This window comes from Cervus canadensis, chromosome 27 (genome assembly GCF_019320065.1).
Source record: "Cervus canadensis isolate Bull #8, Minnesota chromosome 27, ASM1932006v1, whole genome shotgun sequence".
Lineage (NCBI taxonomy): Eukaryota > Metazoa > Chordata > Mammalia > Artiodactyla > Cervidae > Cervus > Cervus canadensis.
In genome coordinates this window covers 18,733,470-18,756,048 of record NC_057412.1, presented here as the reverse complement: position 1 = coordinate 18,756,048, position 22,579 = coordinate 18,733,470, and the positions used below count along the sequence as shown (strand labels likewise).

At 36.9% G+C, this 22,579-nt stretch overlaps 1 protein-coding gene across 3 annotated transcripts in view; it reads left to right on the top strand.

Annotated features, from left to right (window-relative positions):
• The window catches only part of LOC122428683, a 673,994-nt gene that overhangs the window by 329,525 nt on the left and 321,890 nt on the right, over positions 1 to 22,579 (top strand). For all 3 annotated transcript variants that reach the window (XR_006265788.1, XM_043448697.1, XM_043448696.1), the window contains one exon: positions 16,510 to 16,559. Coding sequence is in view for 2 of the 3 variants with exons in the window: in XM_043448697.1 (XP_043304632.1) it covers positions 16,510 to 16,559 (50 nt within the window). In the remaining variant the exon portion in view is untranslated. The remainder of the gene's footprint in view (positions 1 to 16,509; positions 16,560 to 22,579) is intronic.

The following is a 22,579-nucleotide window of genomic DNA, read 5'->3' as shown; positions in this document are numbered from 1 at the left end:
TAGGTAACTAATTATTTCAAATACCTACTTTCAAGGAAAATTACTTTGTAGCATTACAAAAGCAATTAAGTGTTGGTGACCATGATAGCAACAATTTTGTGCTCTCAGTTGAGAAATCAGAAGGTAATTTTGTGATGTGTTCCTTCATGGTGATGGTGTGTTGTTTTGAGCTAGGTTCATGGCTAAAGGTATGCATTTGTTTGTTTGTTTGTTTGTTTTCTTTCAGTGTGATAAGAAACATTTATTTCAATGCTTACATGGTAAGAGAAACGTATAGGATAAAAAAAATGAACTACTGAAGTGTTACTCTTTTGGTATATAATACTTCATACACTATTATAAGCAGTGAACACATTATCTTAAAGCAGTCATGTTGTAGTTTCTTTAAATAATTCACGTGCTGCTAAGGTAATTCAACATCAGAGTTTCTTTGATGAAACAGCAGGTCATACTTGCTGCCAAAGGTCAAGTGCCAGCTATTTCTTCTGTGGAAAATCTACCTCTCAATTCTCTAAGGAAAACAAAACAAAAGCAAATGCACTAAGGTTTATGTATTGCATGATAATTTGTGGGTTGTGGTTCAAGGAAAGAGAGGCTATTGCAAGAAATCTGTTGCAAAATAGATAGCTGAATTCTTGGGGTTCTTTTTACTGTTAACATTCAACCATTAGTCTTGCTCTTTTGTTTTTCAAAACATACTGAATTTTATGAATATTTATGTGTATACATAAATTACACTAACTTGCCAAATGTAGATATAGGTTAAACATTCAGATTCATTCTCATAGACTCAGATGGATAGTTATTAAAATGCTGTTGCTTTAACATATTAATATGCAGACAGATATTTAATACTGAGTACTTATGGGGAAAATAACAGCCTCTTTCCTTAAGAAAGATTATATTTGAAGTATTAAATAGCTGAGTAATGTGTCCAAACTACTTGTATTTTGCAACAAAATTCCACTCATGTAACAAGATGTATTAGAATTAAACATTAGAATGATTAGTATATTTTTCCCTCCCCACTATAAAATCAAAAACAGAAGGACTAAAATTAGCCTTGCCTAATGGGCTTCCTGAGGAGAAGGCAATGGCACCCCACTCCAGTACTCTTGCCTGGAAAATCCCATGGACGGAGGAGCCTGGTAGGCTGCAGTCCATGGGGTCGCGAAGAGTTGGGCATGACTGAGCGACTTTACTTTCACTTTTCACTTTTATGCATTGGAGAAGGAAGTGGCAACCCACTCCAGTGTTCTTGCCTGGAGAATCCCAGGGATGGGGTCGCACACAGTTGAACACGACTGAAGTGACTTAGCAGTTAGCAGCAATGGGCCTCCTGACAATGCAGGAGAAAAGGGGTTTGATTCCTGGGTTTTAAGATCCCCTGGAAGAGGGAGATATGGCAACCCACTCCAGTATTCTTGCCTGGAAAATCCCATGGACAGAGGAAACTTGCAGGCTACAGTTCATCATGTCCCAAAGAGTCCAACACGATTGAGCCCCTGAGGACACAAGTGCACACAATGGAGACTCAGTCATATAAGAGAGATAAAAGCACTGAAATTTTCAATGCCTTGATGTCTAATAGTGCATTGAATATAGTAGATGCTCAATAAAATATCTCTATTAAATAAATAAACCTATAATTGCACTAAAGAATCAATTGCCTAAATATAATTCAATCTCATGAAGTGTAGGACAGAATCTTCTTTAGGTATCAATACTTGTGTATCTCTTCTTACCTTTTTCTTTAGACCTTGCTATATAAATAAGTGTCACCGATTTATGATTACTGAAAGCCCATAGTGTACGCAATAAGACTTGAAGTGCATAATCAGAGCCACACTTTCCCGATAGGATTTGATGAAACACTATTTTTCTGAAAGAAGTTCTGGAACAACAACAACAAAAAAATCCAAAAGGGAGTCAAATAATTCTGAGAGGGATATTATATTAAACAATCTTAAATAGGTTTCCCATATAAGATACTTTCCAGGACATTTAAAAGCTAAATATATGGTGTATCCCTAACAGGGGTGTATATTTGACACTACTTTCCAAAGTTATTTATTTAATCAACTTTGTTCATAAAATACTTAATATGACCTGATTTCAGTGATATGCTGAAGCTGGCTAAAACTAGCTTGGATGAGCTACTACTCTACTCCTTCCAAATCTCTGTTTTTAAGAGACAGCATTTTCTTGTTTGAAGTCAGCTGTGGCAGAAGTATTTGCACCATAGAAATCAGCAAATTCTACAAATCAGAGTTGTTGTTTTTTTTCCCCTTTTATCAGAATCAGTTGTTAAAGAGTTACCAGCACACCATTATCTAATTTCCTCTCACTCCCTCTTTGTAGGTAAATTATGACCACTACAAGGTCAACAGGTTCAGAAGCTTTCTATTTGTCAACCTGTCTAAAAGAAGTTTTCTATTTATCAATCTGTCTAAAATACAAAACTGTTTAAATCAATTATGAAGACTAGACATAAAGAGAAAGTCAGTCATGGAAAATAATAGACACTCCAGTTTTTCTTTAAAGATTTACCTTTTATATCAGGAAATAGTATAGTCTATCTTTCTGATTTCTCTAATTTACCTGAATAAACATCCTTATTTATTTCTTTACACTTTTTTCTAACAAAATGTTTATGTACACTGATATATAACTGTCTAATCACTCCTGAGTTCCTGACAACATATTTCTGAAAACTACCAGAGAGCTTATTAATGTGTCTCTAACTTTAACTTACTTATCATTGAATTTTTATAAAACTGAGATGGAGTATCATAAAGTAATTTATACTCTTGTATTGCATATCATTTAATTTTGGGCATATTATCAACTGTATTTACCCACTTGTCCTCCTGGGTGAGAAAACAAAAATGGAAAATCTATGAGTAGAGGAATTGAAATACACGTTTTTAACAGACAAGCCACTTAGTTCCCATTTGATCTTTTACCTATTAAATTATTTTGGGTAGGCTTCCCTTGTGGCTGAGGTAGTAAAGAATCTGCCTGCAATGTGGGAGACCTGGATTTAGTCCCTGGGTTGGGAAGATCCCCTGGAGAAGTGAAAGGCTACCCACTCCAGTACTCTGGCCTGGAGGATTCCATGGACTATATATATAGTCCATGGGGAGGCCAAGAGTCAAACACAACTGAGGAACTTTTCACTCGGTCACTCACTATGGGTAGGTTATAGCTGAAATCTTTAAATATTGGGTGTATTATAAGTATAGATACTCGGCTAAGTAGTGCACGACTTAGAATCATAAATGAATTATTTTTTGGCCTTGATGCCTGAAGAATGAGTTCTATGATGACATGCTTTGAAGGGTCTCTGGGATCTATTTTGTGGCAATAAGCAGGATGATTAATATGACTGGAGAAGGGAATGGCAACCTACCCTGGTGGGCTACAGTCCATGGTGTTGCAAAGAGTCAGACATAACTGAGCAACTAACATGTACACTTACAATTTACCTTTCCGATCTCATGGACCCAAAACATTGTATTTCAGTTCACATGGCTCCCAAAGTAGGTAATTAATTTGAGTGTCTATCTTTGGGCCAAGTATTGTGCTGTTCATTGGGAATTTAAACATGATTAATACAGAGTATCTGCCTTTTGGTAGTCCACAGTAAAATGTGAAAAGAAAGCAGCTTAAATGTGCTTATATCATGAGAGAAAACCATCTGAATATAACTCTACTATAGAGCTAATATACATCTATATCATGAAAGCCAAGGATTCTATGAATTTAATCCCAGAATCTCATATGCTTTCACATAATATATGTCACAGAGAGTTTCATATTCACAAATACAGTTATGAATTGCACAATCAAGATGTGTGCACACTTGTTCAGTCTCTCAATCATGTCTGACTCTTTACAACCCCATGGACTTCAGCCCACCAGCCTCCTCTTTCCGTGGGATTCTCCAGGCAAGAATACTGGAGTGGGTTTCCATGCCCTCCTCCGGGGGATCTTCTCTACGCCTCTTATGTCTCCAGCATTGGCAAGTGGACTCTACCACTGAGCCACCTGGGAAGCTACAGTCAAGATGATGAAGAAGTAATTCTTAATATATATTCAAGCAAAGGGTAAGTGGAAACAGATAAATTACAGAAACTAACTGTATAATGTTTATAAAATTGAAGAAGCAATAAACATAGCCAAGATGCTCAAAGAATGAATATTATCATAAGATAAATATCATTATCATATCAGACATCCAACTTAGATGATATTGTATGTGTATGTGTATTTGTATGTATGAAAAGAAATGTGTTGAAGGCACATTGATTAAGATATTACTTGTAGTTGAAAAATCATTTAAACATATTAATATCATGCTTCTGAGAAATCAACAGCCAATGAGAAGTTGTAAAAAGCTTTACTTTCTTATATCAGCCATATTGGACATAGTACACAATTCTAGCATTGGATAATTGTCTCCCCTATGCCATATAATATGGAACTCTTCTTCACAATTTTGAAAACAAATTAATGCAAAATATTTATGCATGGAAGATTAAGTAACTTCTTTAATATAAGGTTTTCAATGAAAAATAGTTTTGATTTTTGTTAGGTAACTCATAAACACTATTTAAAAAGACTATTATCTTTCAGTTTTAAAGGAAAAAAATTAATTGCCCTTTCATATGTTTTAAAGAAGCTATCTTGCCTTTTTATAACAAAAAAGTTGTTATTTTTAAAAATTCTATCTAGAGAATTTAATTTATATTTCTGGACCTAGCTCAACTCTCCTCCCTTTTGAAAATGTTTTCCTTCTTTCTGGAACATCTTCACTTTCTACTTTTCGCTACCTCTTATTCACTCATATTCTCTTTCCTTCTAATTTATATTTATTATAATATTAAGTATTGTTTGTAATTTTTGCTGAGCAGAAAAAAAGTAGATGGCAATGGGAATATTTTAAAATACATATGGAAATCATCACACTCTAAAGCTATAGTAATTGAATATAAAACTCAGCTCTGAAATTTCACTTTTTAAAAAATGATTTGTCTACCTTTTAAAATACAAAATAAAATAACCTCTCACCTTTCTGAAAGGAGGGACAAACTTCCTGCTTTTTTCCATTCTCTTATCTGAGGCGTGAGTGGTACATGTGTTTATTATAAGCCATGCATAGGCTCCATTATTACCTTGTAGTGTTTGTTATTACTAACATAATATCACCAGAAGGAATTTCCCTTAATTAGCACATCACAGACTTCATATTTTGATTGAGCATCATATCCATCCTACTTAGCTATTGTATGTGTGTGTATGTGTTAACCCCCAGATGTTAACATGTGCTGAAATAGGCATATTTCAATACCTTGTTTTTACAGATGACTGCCAACTATTGTGCTTCTCTATTACTTTGTGCTCCCTTTGGTATTCTTTTTTCTCAAAGACATGATAGAATTTCTACTATGCCCAACAGACTTCTCAGATTTGTGTTAATTAAAAAGAGACTTCATTTAAATAAAAGTATATTTTTCTTTAAGGACCATATTCATGGACCTAAACTATGTTCCTTTCTAATGTGTGTGTATTATGATATCAATATTATTTGTAATAATTAATAATAGTTATTTCATTATCTCCAAGAGTAATATTTTATAACATGGTTTTATGGCTCTCTTTCCATATATAAATATACATACACATAAATCCCATATTGGGCTTCCCTGGTGGCACTAGTGGTAAGGAATCACCTGCCAGTGCAGGAGAGGTAAGAGACACAGGTTCAATCCCCGGGTCGGGAATATCCCCCGGAGAAGGAAGTAGCTACCCACTCCAGTATTCTTGCCTGGAGAATCCCGTGGTCGGAGGAGCCTGGAGGGCTACAATCCATAGGGTTGCACAGAGTTGGATGCAACTGAAGTGATTTAGCACACACGCATATCCTAAATTTTGTTTTATATATTTGCCTATGTCTATATCTATGAAGGCAGACGGATTTATATTCATTTTGTATCAGGTAAGCAGTTCACTTTAAGATTATTTCAAATCACCGGGGAATATTGTTAATATTCAGATTCTGATTCAGGTGTCTGGAATTGGAGTCTGAGCTTTTGCATTTTTAATAAGACCCCAGGGATGACAGTGTTGCTGGCCTATGGAAAACAGACTATCAAGGAGTTAGAGACTTCCTAGTAAGGACTTCAGTTTTGACTTTGTCCCTGATTCTGATCTTAACCTAGAGACTTAATCCTTTTGATTTGTTCCTTACTTATAAAATGGGTGGAATCTTGTTTCTACTGCTTCTTTATGGAATTGCTCTGTGGATCAAATTAAATTAATTTAAAGTGACCCTGATGCTGGGATAGATTGAGGGCAGGAGGAGAAGTGCATGACAGAAGATCAGATGGTTGAATGGCATCACCAACTCAATGGATGTGAGTTTGAGCAAACTCTGGGTGATGGTGAAGGACAGGCAAGTCTGACATGCTGCAGTCCATGGGGTCACAAAGAGACATGGCTGAGCAACTGAACAACAACAAGGCAAGCTTTATAACAAAAGAGCAGAGGAGGTAATATAGATATTTCTTCTTAGCCTTTGAATATTATATTTTAACCCAGTGATCTAATTTCTGTTGATCTCTGCCCATTTGGCCTGAAATGATAGGCCTAGTTTTATGACTATTTTCTAATAGTTCTTTGTTCTCCTAAATCCTTTACTGTGTTTATTTATTGAGGTATTAATCCAACAGCTAATGACTGAGTAGCTACTGTGCACCATACCTTGTGCCAGCTTCTAAAGATACAATGAACTTATTTCACTTCTATTATTCATTCTTTCAAATAATTTCATTTATTGATTTCAGTCTATGATTTTTTTCTTTCTTCCTTCAATAGAGTGTTGGGACCATTTATCTGAAGGTTACATTTTTTTTTTTTCTCTTTGAACCAGTTTTATCGAGTTTCAAAATGTTTTCTAATTCTCCGCTATATGGTAGATTCTCTGCAAAAGGAATAGATAATTGAAGAAGGTACAGAAGGCGCAGCCCTTTACCAAAGCATTTATATTCTACTTAGGGAATGGTATGTTTAACAAATCCTCAAACAGCTATAATAGTACAAAGCAGGGTATGACTAGTGTCATCCGACTTTGAAAAATGTTATGTGAAAGGATAAAATTCACAGCCCACTTGGGGATTTGCAAAATCTTCTTAAAGGTGGATAATTGTGATAGAAAGAGACAAGAGAAGGAAAAGGGTAGATATTAAAGATGGAAGAAATCATACCTCCCGTCTCTTTGCTTTTGTTGATGTTGAATGACTTAAATAATATGGCATGGGTAAAAAGATTTTAGAATATTTTTTTAGGTATGGTGTGTATGAGGTAAAGTTGGAAATTCTCATAGAAATCACACTGTGATGACCTTGAATGCCAGCTACCAGATCTGAATTTTTTGGGGGAGCGTTAAGGAATCTTTGAAGGTTGGTTTTCCTGTGATACATTCAAAGTCAACCTTTAATTCAAGCTTGTAGAATTTAAAAACAAATCAATTGCATGAACTCAGTTCATATCAAGCAGATTGACTACCTCCTGGTAATCTTTTGCAAGTTTCCATCAGATCGGCATGGCATCATAGACATGGTATAATGGACTGTGTGAGGACACCTGGCTGCTAGGTAAGCCCTGTGCACTAACTTGCTAGTCTGTTGACCTTAAAGAAAGCACAGACTTCTGTAAGTCTTAGGCTGTTTTTCTGCAGTTCAGTTCAGCCACTCAGTCATGTCTGACTCTTCACGACTCCATAGACTGCAGCACGCCAGGCTTCCCTGTCCATCACCGACTCCCAGAGCTTGCTCAAACTCATGTCCATCGAGTCAATGGTGCCATCCAACCATTTCATCTTCTGTCGTCCCCTTCTCCTCCGACCTTCAGTCTTTCCCTGCATCAGGGTCCTTTCCAAAATGTCAGTTTTTCACATCCAGTCGGCAAAGTATTGGAATTTCAGCTTCAGCCCTTCCAATGATTATTCCAGGACTGATTTCCTTTAGGATTGACCGGTTTGATCTCCTGGCTGTCCAAGGGACTCTCAGAAGTCTTCTCCAACACCACAACTCAAAAGCATCAATTCTTCAATGCTCAGTCTTCTTTATGGTCCAACTCTCACATCCATACATGACTACTGAAGAAAAACAGCTTTGACTAGATGGACGTTTGTCTGCAATGTAGTGTCTCTGCTTTTTTAATATGCTGTCTAGGTTTGTCATAACTTTTCTTCCAAGGGGCAAGTGTCTTTTAATTTCATGGCTGCAGTCACTACCTGCAGTGATTTGGGGGCCCAAAAAAAAATGCCCCTGTTAATGATTGGAATAATGAACTCTGCCTATTTTCAGAGGTCATCATGAGAGAGAAATGTGGTAAATAAATGTGAAAATATAAACTTTGAAAGTATAAAGGTCTGTACAAATATAAGCATTCCCCCTTTAATTTTTTTTCTATTTCTCTCCATCCCTCTTTGGAGTGGAACGTTGGAAATGGTGATCCTAACTGCCTCCTTTTCTTTCTCCATTGATTAGATGAAATATCATTTTCTTTCTCCATTGTTTTAGGACTCACTCTGCACTTTTTGAGAATATGTCTAACAATTGACTTGATTTACCTGTTCTTTTTTGGCTTCCCTGGTGGTGCAGGGGTGAAGAATTTGCCTGCCAATGCAGGAGAGGCTGGAGACTGCAAGTGCAATCCTTGGGTTGGGAAGATCCCCTAGAGAAGGAAATGATAACCCATTCCAGTATTCTTGCCTAGGAAATCCCATGGAGAGGAGCCTGGTGGGCTATAGTCCACAGGATCACAAAGAGTCAGACACAACTGAACAAGCACACACACTCTTTTATACTTTTTCAAAACCTGAAAATCATCCATAAAGGTTCTCTTTTTCTTTTATCCTGTAATGATTTTTTTTCATATACAGACTGTACTAATTGCATCATCAATCTGACCTCTTAGCTTATATATCACCTCTTAAAATATTCACCAATGACAAGCCATGGGACCACCCCCCACCACCACCAATGGGATCATTCACTATCCTGCTTTATTTGCTTTATGTCACTTTTCATTACCTTCAATTACTTTCTGCTTGTATTTTTATATACTGTATGTCTTGAGTCAATACAATTTTATTAGTTCATTATGTGACATGACAGTATGATAGCAACATAGAATCTGTACAGTGTGTATGTTCTTAAGGAGACAAACAGTAATAAATATTGATAACAATAAATGGCAGCCCACTCCAGTATTCTTGCCTGGGAAATCCGACGGACAGAGGAACTTGACGGGCCACAGTTCCTGGATTCACAAAAGAGTTGGACACAACTTAGTGATCAAGCAACAACAGCTATGTATAAACGTCAGGTGATTAAAAAGAAGAATGTGCTACAAAGAAGAGAGTAAGCTGAAGATTACACGGGAAACATTAGGCCATTCTGTGTTAGACACTCAGGGCAGGTCCCTGTCAGGGGCTGCTTATTCAAAGAGCGGAGTAAGGGACCAAGATAAGAACACATGTAGGCAAAAAGGGTTCCAAGCAGGAGAAAAGTGAGAACTGAGAGTATTCTGTCTGTCTTTCTCCCAGTCTTTCTTCCTCCCATCTTCCTTCCTGCCTACCTGCCTTATTTCCTCCCTCCTTCCCTCTTTTTTCTCTTTCTCCGTCCCTCTTTCCTTCCTTCTTTCTCTCCCTTTTTCTTCCTCTTCCTTTTCTCCTCCTTTTCCTTCATTGCTCCCTTGATTACTTTCCTGTCTGCCTGCCTTCTTTCTCTTCTTCTTCCTCCTCTTTCATTTCTTTCTTGCTTGCTTTCCTTCTTTCCATCCTCCCTGTCTCCACACATCCTTCCCTCCTTCATTATTTTGTTTCTCTCCTTTTCCTTTCTTTTGTAAAGTTATAACTATTTATTGTTTATTAAAGTTGTAGATAAACATTTAGCATTTGAAGTTCTTTACAGGAGTCCAAGTGATAGATGATGATGACTTAGACCAGAGTGGTAGTGAAGGAGAAGATAGGAAGTGGTCAAGTTCTGCAAGCAATCTTCAAAGGAAGCAGAGACAAGCAGCTTTGCTCAATGATTGAGAAAATGCTTGAGAGAATGATGCACCAAGGGTGATTTCTAGGTTACTCAGTTAAGTAATTGAGAGTGTCAATGGCAATGACTTCAAGAACAGTTTTGGGAGTGTCAAGAATTTGGTTTTGTACATGTAATGATTGGGATGTTTATTTGGCCTATCCAAATGGAGATATCTTGTAGACATTTGAATATTTGGGCCTGGCACTCAGGGAAGAAGTCTGGATTAGTGATATCAGTTTGAGTATCATTTCTAAAGAGAATGGTAAGCACCTGTTCTTCATAATTTAAATGGGGACTATTGGCATGTCAGTTTTTCAAGGTTTTCATGCAGAGTAGAGAAGCCATGTTATTACATGGCTGTTGAATCTTGTTGAGATTGCTGAGTCAGTTTTTTTCTCTTGGTACATTTTTTAAATAATAATTTCTGTAACTAAGTAAAATTTGCCATGAATTGATTAAAGCCCGGTTTGTTGTTTCCCCAATTCGATTTCATACTTATGCTTCTTGGAACCAATCAGCTACAGTCATCATTTCTCAAAAGTCTGGATCCAGGACTCAGAACTGCCTGCATCAGAATTAAATGGCTGTATTTTAAAACATAGAATCCTGCACTCAAATACTGAATCATATTAGTCTGGGGACCCAGGAATCTACATGATTATTAACATGCACTTGAACATTTAGCCACTTGTACTATGGCATATAAAGTATATTATTTTTTTAAAAAATCTTTTTTAGACTCTTTCATTTTAAAAAGTTTTTAATGATTGTTTGTATTGCTTACATATTAAATCTGCCAACTCATATTCCAAGTTGCTTAGATTAGAATTGATTTTAATCAGAAAGATGAAATCATGAGTTGAGCAACATAATGATGAAACTAATTTGTCATTCCTTTTTTTTCTTTCAAACAGTATAGTTTCAGGGTATACAGCAGCTTTGGGGGAACTTTCCAGGAGGCACAGCGGTAAAGAATCCACCTGTCAATGCCAGTGACTTAAGAGAAACATGTTTGGTCCCAGGGTCAGGAAGATCCCCTGGAGGAGGACATGGCAACCCACTCCAGTATTTTTGCCTGGAGAATCCCATGGACAGAGGAGCCTGGTGGGCTACAGTCCATGGGGTCACAGAAAGTTGGCATGACTGAGCGACTGAAGATGCAGGGACACAGATTTAGGATATACTGTTCCAATAGAAAAACTTGGTTTTGATGGTAGATATTGAATTGCTGTGGTAATTTAAAATGTTTGCGAAGTATTTCTGATTCTCCCGTGCTCTGGGCATGTAATAGAATTGTGTTGCATTTCCTAGTCCTCTTGTGATTTAAGTGGTCACAGAAAAGGAGGCGAGGCCAATAAGTACTGTTCCTGGGGCCAGAACATTTAATCATCAGTGTTCCTTCATCTTACATCTTTACCTGTACTTGAGATGGAGGCTGCCCTATTATCCGACTTTGCTGAGTTTTTGCGATGAGCAGAGCTCCTCTGCCCATCTGCAATAACAGTGCGAATCAGAAATGCAGCTTTGCAATTTTAAGCCACTAGAATGGGGACTGGCTATTACTGTAGCACAATCTACTTTCTCTAGCAGAACTGAGTTACCTGGGCCTGAGTTATCTCCCTTTCAAAAGGCTCATATTGTGAACTGACTGAATCAACCTATGTTACCTTATTCTTCAACAAATGTCAGTTCAGTTCAGTTCAGTTCAGTTGCTCAGTCATGCCTCACTCTTTGCGACCCCATAGACTGCAGCACGCTAGGCTTCCCTGTCCATCACCGACTACCAGAGTTTGCTCAAACTCATGTCCATTGAGTCGGTGAAGCCATCTAACCATCTCATCCTCTGTCATCCCCTTCTCCTCCTGTCTCCAAGCTTTCCCTGCATCAGGGTCTTTTCCAGTTCTTTGCATCAGGTGGCCAAAGTGTTGTCACAAATGTCAGGGATTGTGTCAATATACATCTCTTCTCTTATAACCTTGCTACTAGACAGCATATTAAAAAGCAGAGACACTACTTTACCAACAAAGGTCCATCTAGTCAAAGCTATCATTCTTCCAGTAGTCATGTATGGATGTGAGAGTTGGACTATAAAGAAAGCTGAGCACAGAAGAACTGATGCTTGTGAACGGTGGTATTGGATAAGACTCTTGAGAGTCCCTTGGATTACAAGGAGATCTAACCAGTCCATCCTAAAGGAAATCAGTCCGGAATATTCATTGGAAGGACTGATGCTGAAGCAGAAACTCCAGTACTTTGGCCACTTGATGTGATGAACTGACTCATTTGAAAAGACCCTGATGCTGGGAAATATTGAAATGGGAGGAGAAGGGGATGACAGAGGAGATGGTTGGATGGCATCACTGACGCGATGGACATGAGTTTGAGTAAGTTCTGGGAGTTGGTGATGGACAGGGAAGTTTGGTGTTTTGCAGTCCATGGGGTCACAGATAGTCAGACACGACTGAGCAACTGAACTGAACTGAACCAGACAGTTTGTTTGAAAAACAAACAAAAAGCAAAATAAGTTGCACACCAACTTCTGAAAATGCACACAGTTATATTACCCTTCAGGTACAAAATCTGTCAAGCAGTCCATTTCAATAATCTGGCGGTGGTTTCCTCTTCTCCTTACAGGTTGTCATTCAGCACTTAGTAGGAAAGGTTCGCTGCTGAACTGGCGGTCAGGAGAATGAGCCTTGTGGCAATACCAGGTGAAGGAGCCTCCTTCTAAGTGAAGGGATGGGTCATAAATTAAGTAGAATTCTAGATCTAGAGTTTCAAAGATATTAGCCTCTTAGCCTTCAGTTCAGTTCAGTTCATTTCTCAGTCATGTCCGACTCTTTGTGACCCCATGAACTGCAGCCCACGCCAGGCTTCCCTGTCCATCACCAACTCCCAGAGTTCACCCAAACTCATGTCCATTGAGTCGGTGATGCCATCCAGCCATCTCATCCTCTGTCGTCCCCTTCTCCTCCTGCCCCCAATCCCTCCCAGCATCAGGGTCTTTTCCAATGAGTCAGCTCTTTGCATCAGGTGGCCAAAGTATTGGAGTTTCAGCTTCAGCATCAGTCCTTCCAATGAATACCCAGGACTGATCTCCTTTAGGATGGACTGGTTGGATCTCCTTGCAGTCCAAGGGACTCTCAATAGTCTTCTCCAACACCACAGTTCAAAGGCATCAATTCTTCTGTGTTCAGCTTTCTTTATAGTCCAACTCTCACATCCATATATGAGCACAGGAAAAGCCATAGACTTGACTAGATGGACCTTTGTGGACAAAGTAATGTCTCAGCTTTTTAATATGCTATCTAGGTTGGTCATAGCTTTCCTTCCAAGGAGTAAGCGTCTTTTTATTTGATGGCTGCAGTCAGCATCTGCAGTGATTTCGGAGCCCCCAAAAATAAAGTCTGACACTGTTTCCACTGTTTCCCCATCTATTTGCCATGAAGTGATGGGACCAGATGCCATGGTCTTAATTTTCTGAATGTTGAGTTTTAAGCCAACTTTTTCACTCTCCTCTTTCACTTTAATCAAGAGGCTCTTTAGTTCTTCTTCACTTTCTACCATAACGGTGGTGTCATCTGCATATCTGAGGTTGCTGATATTTCTCCCGGCAATCTTGATTCCAGCTTGTGCTTCATCCAGTCCAGCATTTCTCATGATATACTCTGCCTGTATACTGGGACTTCTGTTTGCACAATGGGGCGATCTGTGCGTGCTCAGTCACTTCAGCTATGTACAGCTCTGTGTGACCCTGTGGACTGTAGCCCTCCAGGCTCCTCTGTCCATGGGATTCTCCAGTTAAGAATACGGGAGTGAGTTGCCTTCTCCAGTTCCAGAGGATCTTCCCAACCCAGGGATCAAACCTGTGGGGTCTTCTGCATCTTCTACATCTCAGGCAGATTCTTTACCCCTGAGGCACCCGGGAAACCCGATGGGGAGATGCTTACCCAGTATTTCTAGCCAGATCACATTTTGATCACCATTGTCTCACCAATGAAAAATTGTCACCGCTCTTTGTAAATCACCAACCTCTCATGTAAAATTAACAGAGCAGTATTTGGAAATTCCCTGGAGTGCAAACAGATGACTGTTTAAAGAAGATGTGGTACATATACACAATGGAATATTACTCAGCCATAAAAGAGAGTGTAATTGGCTCGTTTGTAGAGATGTGGATGGATCCAGAGTCTATCATACAGAGTGAAGTAAGTCAGAAATAGAAAAATAAAGCATATATTAATGCATGTATGTGGAATCTAGAAAAATGGTACAGGTGAACCTGTTTCTAGGGCAAGAATAGAGACTCAGATGAAGAGAAGAGACTTGTAGACACAGCAGGGGAAGGGAAAGCTGGGGTGAATTGGGAGATTAGGATTGATCTGTATATACACCCCATGTGTAAAATCGATAACTAGTGGGAACCTGGTGTATAGCACAGGAAGCTCAGCCCAGGGCCCTGAGATGTCCTAGAAGGGTGGGGTGGGGTGGGGGTGGAGGTAGGTCCCAGAGAGGGGGGATATATGTGTACATATAATTGATTCTCCTCATTGGATAGGGCCTCCCCGGTGGCTCAGGATCCACCTGCAATGCAGGAAACCCAGGTTCAACCCTGGGATCAGGAAGATACTCTAGAGAAGGGAATGGCGACTTACTCCAGTATTCTCGCCTGCAGAATTTCATGGACAGAGGAGTCTGGCGGGCTACAGTCCAAGGGTTCACAGAGACTCAGACACAGCTGAGCAACGAACACTATCACTTCATTGTTCAGCAGAAACTAACACATCATCGTACTATTATATATCAATAAAAAATAATAAGGTAGATTACAGGCACTAACAGAATTTATTATGGGTTTTAGGTTTTTTTCTCTATGTTCTACTAGAAGACCAGAGCTTACACTACTTTACTTAAGTAATATGAATCTAGTGGTACATGATATTTAAAACTTTAGACTCTCTCAATATTTTTGTTATTCATGTTGGTTCAAAATGCATAAAGAGTTATTTGTAGTTTTTTAAGTGAAAAATATATATTTAAACTGTTTACATATTGTGTACAGTTTTTTTTTTTAAACAGAGAACAGTCTACATTGACTTAAAGTCCTGAAACATTCAGTTATAAGTTTTGATTCTGCTGTCTTCTTTCTGCATACTCATGGTCTGGAAAGGAGACTAGCCTTCTTTAATGTTTTAGTTTCCAAATACTTTGCCAATTATGAATGAACTAGGTCAAAAGAGGAAAACATTCTTTCTACAGACTACATGAATATTCTGCTGTTTGAAAAACTGGACTAGCCCATCAATCATGTTGTTAATATTGTAGATTCTCACAGAGTTGAAATATAGCCTGTAAAACCTCATCTGTAAGCATGTGTTTTCCAAAATCTTCACCTCATTTAAAATTATTTTAGTTACTGCTATGGATAAACAATTTCTGGATACCTATGACAGCAAATAGTATTGGTGAGGAAGTTAATTATAAACAGAATATATAAAATGACATTTTAAAACATTTCTAAAAAACAGAATAGTTTTAAATATTGAAATTTTAGATATTACACTTAGTTATGATTATTTTAAAGTAAGATTTAAAAATAAAGCTGTATTTAAAAATTAGCATTCTACTAATAACCCCTGTGATTCAAAAAACTTTTTAATATGAAATTGAAAATATTAAACAACTTAATGGTGATGTTTTATAGATTCACCCACATGACAATCTTTTGTCTGTAAAATATTTGTGGTATTTTAGCAACAACGATAGCAATAAAAATAGCAAGAGTACAATTTGAAGTCAATTTATGTAAACTTAACTTTGGCTGGAAATGTTTAATATTTTTACTAATGTTAATCTCTGTGAATTTTGACATTTGGAAGTTTTATACTTTCAAATTTAGAAGGCAGACCTACAATGAATTGTATTGATTATTCCTAGCAGCATACTTTGTTGATAACATTATTGTGCAGTAATTTTTAGGGAATCCAAGAGGAAGGCTATTTTTACTACAGGGAACATGGTTCCAACTAACAGCATGTAAACCATATTTAAATTTTTTAGACTCCCATTTTAAAAAGGACATTTTGGTTTTAAGATTTTTTTTTAATAAATGTAAATCGATCCCTTTGAATGTATGTTAGTTCATGGAAATTTTTTAAATTTCAGCTTTGTTGAGCTATAATTAATATAAAATTGTAAGATACTTAAGATAAACATGGTGCTGATTAGCTATGTGTATATATTGTGAAAAGATTCCTCTCATCTAGTAGATAAACGCATCCATCAGCTCACCTATGTATCTCATATTTAATTTATTTTTGGTGAGAACACTTAAATTGTACTCTCAGCATAGTTCACGGAAATTTTTAATGAAGACCCTGTCTTGATATATTTATTTTCTTTTTAGGTTATTTATCATTAAAATGGCATAGTAAAAGGATGACTCAGAAGTTAACAGTAAGTCTTAATTATTTCAAAGAAGTGTCATTTTAATATTGTACTATAACAAGTTATACCATTTGTGGTAATTTTTTTTCCCTTCTAATTTTGTATGTTAGTGTAGGGCGTAGAATGTGACCAGAACTCCTAGACCTCAAAGTATATTTTTCTGTGAAGCCAAAGTATTTTTACTAAACTATCCTAGTCAATAATTTTTGGATTTGGCAAGTTTCAGGGCAGTCCTGTTTTTGAGAAAAGTCAATGAAAGTATTTCCCTTCTAATTCAATATCCTTTTTATCCTGAAACCGTTTTTCCTTTTGGTGCAAATAGTTACGAAGTCAGTATTTTGATAGTAACAATAATATATTCTGTTATTTTTTTCTGTGCTGAAAATAGTTAATGATTAGACTGGACTTAAGCATTTGTCAGCCAGAAAACCTACTTACTAAACTGAATAAAATAGGTGTGATTAAAAATCCTTTCTTTTTTTAATTGAGTAATATGACCCTGGTTAGCTATACATTTACATCTAATATTTATATATTACAGTTACTGTTTCAAACTATGAGTCTTCATGTTTTTAATAAACTATTTTGATCACCCATATGTTTTCTTCTGAAATGGATATACACCATATGCAATGGACTGGAGAAATTATTTGGCTTTTTCTCATGATTCAATAGAATAATTTAAAATATCTCCTCTGGCAAAATTGTCAACCAATACTTTAATGAAGTGCAATTTTTTTTTTTTGAAGTGCAATTTTAATGTAACAGATTTTCTTCCTCTCCTGACATTAAGATATACTTTTTTGCTTATAACATTTCTTAACCAAAGACAGTTGATACAAAAAAAATACTTAGGATAGACTTAGAAATAAAATACAGAAAAGTAATGTTGAATTAAAAACAGATGGCAAATTTAAGTATATGGGTATTCACGTAAAAATACACACACATAGAGATTATCTGTATGTATATAATTATATATCATTGTATATTTTACAGATATGTAAGTATGTATTATATGAATATAAAATGATATAACATTGCTTTAAATAAATTATATAAGTATATATGTAAATTATGTAAGTATATATATTTAAATCTATGTAATTATGTAAGTATATAATTGTAAAATCAGTATGTTAAAACTCAAAACAGATTCTTGTAAGAGAAAGCTACTTACCCTTTCCTTCTCTTAATCCCCTCCTCTTTCTGAGGCAGCCAGTGCCAAAGCTGACATGGGCTCCTCCACCTCATTTTTGTGAGCTTCTCTAAACTCAGAAAGCGCAGTTGCACACTTTTGTCTTTTTTGTCAAAAAGATTTTTTGTTTGTTTGTTTTTATAAGCGAACTGCCAAGAATATTGCTCTTTAGCTTGTTGGTTTTTTTTTTTTTCAATAGTTGTCCCTTCAGGTTAATATAGGTAATATTCCACACTACGGAGCACTGACTTTTAATTAAAGAAAATAAAAATCTGCATGTTTAGTGTCCTCCCTCTTTCACAGCCCTAGATTAGAAGGCACAGATTGTGCTATGAAAGGCAAATCTCACTGATCCTTTAACTCCAAAATAAGTATCCAAAATGACTTGAGGCCTATATTAGAGCTGGATATCAAGATTTAAGAAAGAAAGTGAAGTTGCTCAGTCGTGTCCAACACTTTGCGACCCCGTAGACTGTAGCCTACGAGGCTCCTCCATCCATGGGATTCTCCAGGCAAGAGTACTGGAGTGGGTTGCTATTTCCTTCTCCAGGGGATCTTCCCGACCCAGAGACTGAACCCAGGTCTCCTGCATTGCAGGCGGTCGCTTTACCCTGTGAGCCCGCTAGATCACATGTGGATCAGTGAGCTCTTGCAATGTGCTCCGTGTGATCTAGTGGTATCCATTGCCAACCATATGGGATGCACACAACAGGATACACACTGCCTTGCTTCAGTATAACGACGATTGCATTCATCAGACATAACATCTGATGAAAACAAAAATCACAGTATAAAAATGTGATTCAGTATAAATGAATGCATTTAGGGGATGGGTTTGCTAATTGTTCTAATCTTCTACTGATGGTTTAAAACATTTCGGGATTCTCTTTAGACCAAGATTAGGCATAATGTGGAGAGCAGAAATGCATTAAGCCATTGCTGTTGCTGTTTTGTCGCTAAGTCGTGTCCGACACTTTTGTGACCCCATGGATTGTAGCCCGCCAGACTCCTCTGACGGTGGAGGCAAGAATACTGGAGTGGGTTGCCATTTCCTACTCCAGGGGATCCTCCCAGCTAGAGATCAAACCTGAATCTCCTATACTGGCAAGGAGGTTCTTTACCACTGAACCACCAAGGAAGCACCCTAAATTAAGCCATGAACTTATACCAATAAATGTATTTAAAAAAAAATAAGCATACTAATCACATTTAAGAGTAAACAACTTTACTTGTACAAAACATAATTAGAAATTTTGTTTATAATGGCACAGGTCACTGGAAAGCTAGATATATATATGTATATATATATCATATAAATTACATATTTATCATTTTTATATATTACATGTCTGCTGATAATATTGATGTTATACTACTGTTAAGTCTATTAGATATTTATATATTTCACATACTATACTGACATGGATATAACTTTACATATAAAACTCATACAGGTTATTCTGTAACATCGCATGGAAAACGTGAATGAACTTTTTGGCCAAACCAATATTATATTCAACACACTGTTAAGTACATCTGACTTTTGCCTCTTTAAATTTTGTGTAGAAAAGATACTTTATTTTACAAAATTTAAGTATTAACAGTATTCCAAAGCTAGATTGTGCTTTTAAGAAGTTTCTCGCTAAGTTTTTACAAGTCTCTGTGTAGGGGTATGTTGTGTGTGTGAGTGTATGTTTCACATTGAGCTTAGATTTGGAATTAACAGTGTGGATCAGACAGTTTTAGCATAACCAAGTGTGAAGAGAAAATTAATGAGTGATGCAATTTGATCCATCAGTGTTCGCTGAGCACTTGCTATGCACTAGGTAATCTTCTAAGTGGTAGAGGTATAGTAGTGAACACAAGTTCCAACAAGTACTTTTACATTCTAGTGGTAATGGTGGGGCAGAAGGAAGGCAGGCATTAAACCAACAAGCAAAAAAAAAAAAAACATACTGTTTTTAATAGTGTCAAATAACGTGAAGAAAAATAACATTGGGTGGGAGGTTAAAAGGAGAATATATCTTCTCTTTTATGCCGGGGAAGGCTTTTTTGTGTTGGTAGCATCTGAGGAGAGACTTGGAAAAGTGAAGCAGTATGCTCACCATGAGTTATCTGGGAAGAACCTCGCAGGCCAAAGGAAGAGCCAAAATCAAGATCCCCAGGAGGGAAGACTGTTTTGGGAGAGCACTTTCTCCAAAGAGAGTACGTGTATTTGAGGGATGCAAACCCACTCCAGTATTCTTGCCTGGAGAATCCCATGGACGGAGAAGCACAGTGGGCTACAGTCCACGGGGTCACAAAGAGTCGGACACGACTGAGCGACTTAACTAACTAACTAACTAACACATCTAATGTGGTGGGGCCAAATCATGAAAGCTCCTGTTGGCGTGTTAAGAATATTGGATTTTTTTTTTTTTCTATGTCACATGGGAAGCCATTCTGATCAGAAATGTGAATTGATATATTTTTCAGAATGTGCTTTGTTCTGTAAAGAATAGCCTGAGAGAAATGTGGGAAGTCATTTAAGCACTTTTAAGTACTTTGAAAGAGCGAACTTATATCTCCTGGGATATCTTAAACAGAATGACTTGAATACTATGATGTTTAATTTATATTTTATTTTTGTATTTATAACAATAGAATAATATGTTTACATCTTTTAAAGCAATATTGGCATATACTGAGTTCTATATTAAACCTATTATCTTAATCCCCTTTTTCATCATTATCACTGGCATGACCAAAAGGCGTAATAGATGCCCTTAGGGAAAATCATAGTACCCTCAAATGCTTTTACAAGTATGATCCTCTATTCCTTGCTAAAATCAAGTGTAAAGAATTTTGGAGTGTACTTACCACATAGAATTGTTTAAGAATAATATGTGTAATAACTAATACTTTATTCTTCTGAACTTACCTCATAAATTATAAATAAGCCTAATTTTTAAAAATAACAGCTAAGATAAACCTGCTTACATTATTTACACCTTAAAAATTGAGTCCCAATCAAACTTATCCCTACTCATTCATGTGAAAATTTTGTCTGAAAGCCTAAATATGTACATCCATTCCAAGTTGACTTTTTTGAGCACTCGTTGATCCTTACATACAACTATCTTTGGTGTAGTGATGATTTGTATATTTTTCCACTATTAAGCCTAGATTGATGTAGACCACACACACACACACACACACGTTCACAACTTGAATAACATTAACTGTACTGGATCTATGACAGCATATGGAGAGAAGCATATTATGAAAAGTAGTATTTTTTTCTTCTTTGGTTTATTCTTTGGTTTCCTGAGGACCACTTTTTTAACAAAAGGTACACAGATCACTTTTTTGTGGTTTTAAAATTTTTGTGTGTAATTTTTGTTTGTTTGTTTTGTTCTTTGTGCTTTGTTTGGATTTTTTGTTTGTTTTAGCCTGGCAGAATGATGAATAGTGTTAATTGTAACTTGGGTTTCAAATACTCTTTGATATTTTAAGACATACACCTTTGATATTGTAACAAACAAACAAAAGCAGGTCATTAAGCCAAATGGACAAATGCTGATACAGATAAAATGTTGCAGTTTTCTGAACTAGGTCTGGCAACCTAGTTTACATACTTTAGGAATTTAAGTATATTTACCTGTCTAGGGCTTTCCAGGTGGCGCTAGTGGTAAAGAACCTGCCTGTCAACTCTGGTTAGATGTAAGAGATATGGGTTCGATCCCTGGGTTGGGAAGATTCCCTGGAGGAGAGTACATCAACCCACTCCAGTGTTCTTGCCTGGAGAATCCCATGGACAGAAGAGCCTGGCAGGCTGAAGTCCTTAGGGTCGCACAAAGTCAGACATGACTGAAACAACTTAACATGTGAGGTGTGTAAATAAACTGTGTAACTTCAATATAGCCCACATTTTGTACGTTAAACTAGAAGAAAAATAATGGGACAAATAATATCATAAAAGATATTAGCAATGCTCAAAATAGAACATGACTCTGTGAGTATTTGTCTTTTAGTAAACATTTCCAGTTTCATTATATGTAAATTTGCATATCTAAGACTAAATCTGAAATATTCTAACAGTGAAATTCAGTCTGATCTCAGCTAACTTACATATGATTAACTAATAAAAGTTGACACTGAGCTCATTTTGTATTTTAAATATAAAACATATGTTGTACAAGTTAAATTGACATATGTCAAACACCTTCAAAATATATGTATCAATATTTACATAATATTCTTTCATAAATCTTTATGGAATGATCTTAAAATTAAATCACTGGTCTTCAGAAAGTTAATATGACAATATCCAAACAGAATTGAGATCTCAGACTTAAAACATAAGTTCCGGTCTATTTGCCTTTGGCTCAGCACCAAAGTGCCTCCTGAAAGATGTCACCATAGAAAGCTGTTTGTACAGCCTTTCATTCTGCTCCCAAGCGGGTGTACATAGCTCAGCTGAGGTCTGGAAGCTGTTCATCTGTGCAAGCAGAGACAAGGCTTTTGCTTTTCTTGCTAATAGTATGGTTTGCCATCATTTAACCTCTAGATCTGGCCCTGGAAGGGAGTTTGGTCAACAGTGCTCTGTCTGGGGAGAAAACGGGAAGCGTAGGGAGTAGGGAAGGGATTGAGAGAAAGAAGGAAAGGCTCAAGTGAGCCCCAGCTGGGAGAAAAGAACTAACTTCTTGGCCAGGAAGCAATACCCATCCTGTGCTGTGTGTCTGCATGCATTCTAAGTCACTTTGGTCCTGTCTGACTCTTTGTGACCCTGTCCATGGGATTTTGCAGGAAAGAATACTGGAGTGGCTTGCCGTGCCCTCCTCCAGGGGAT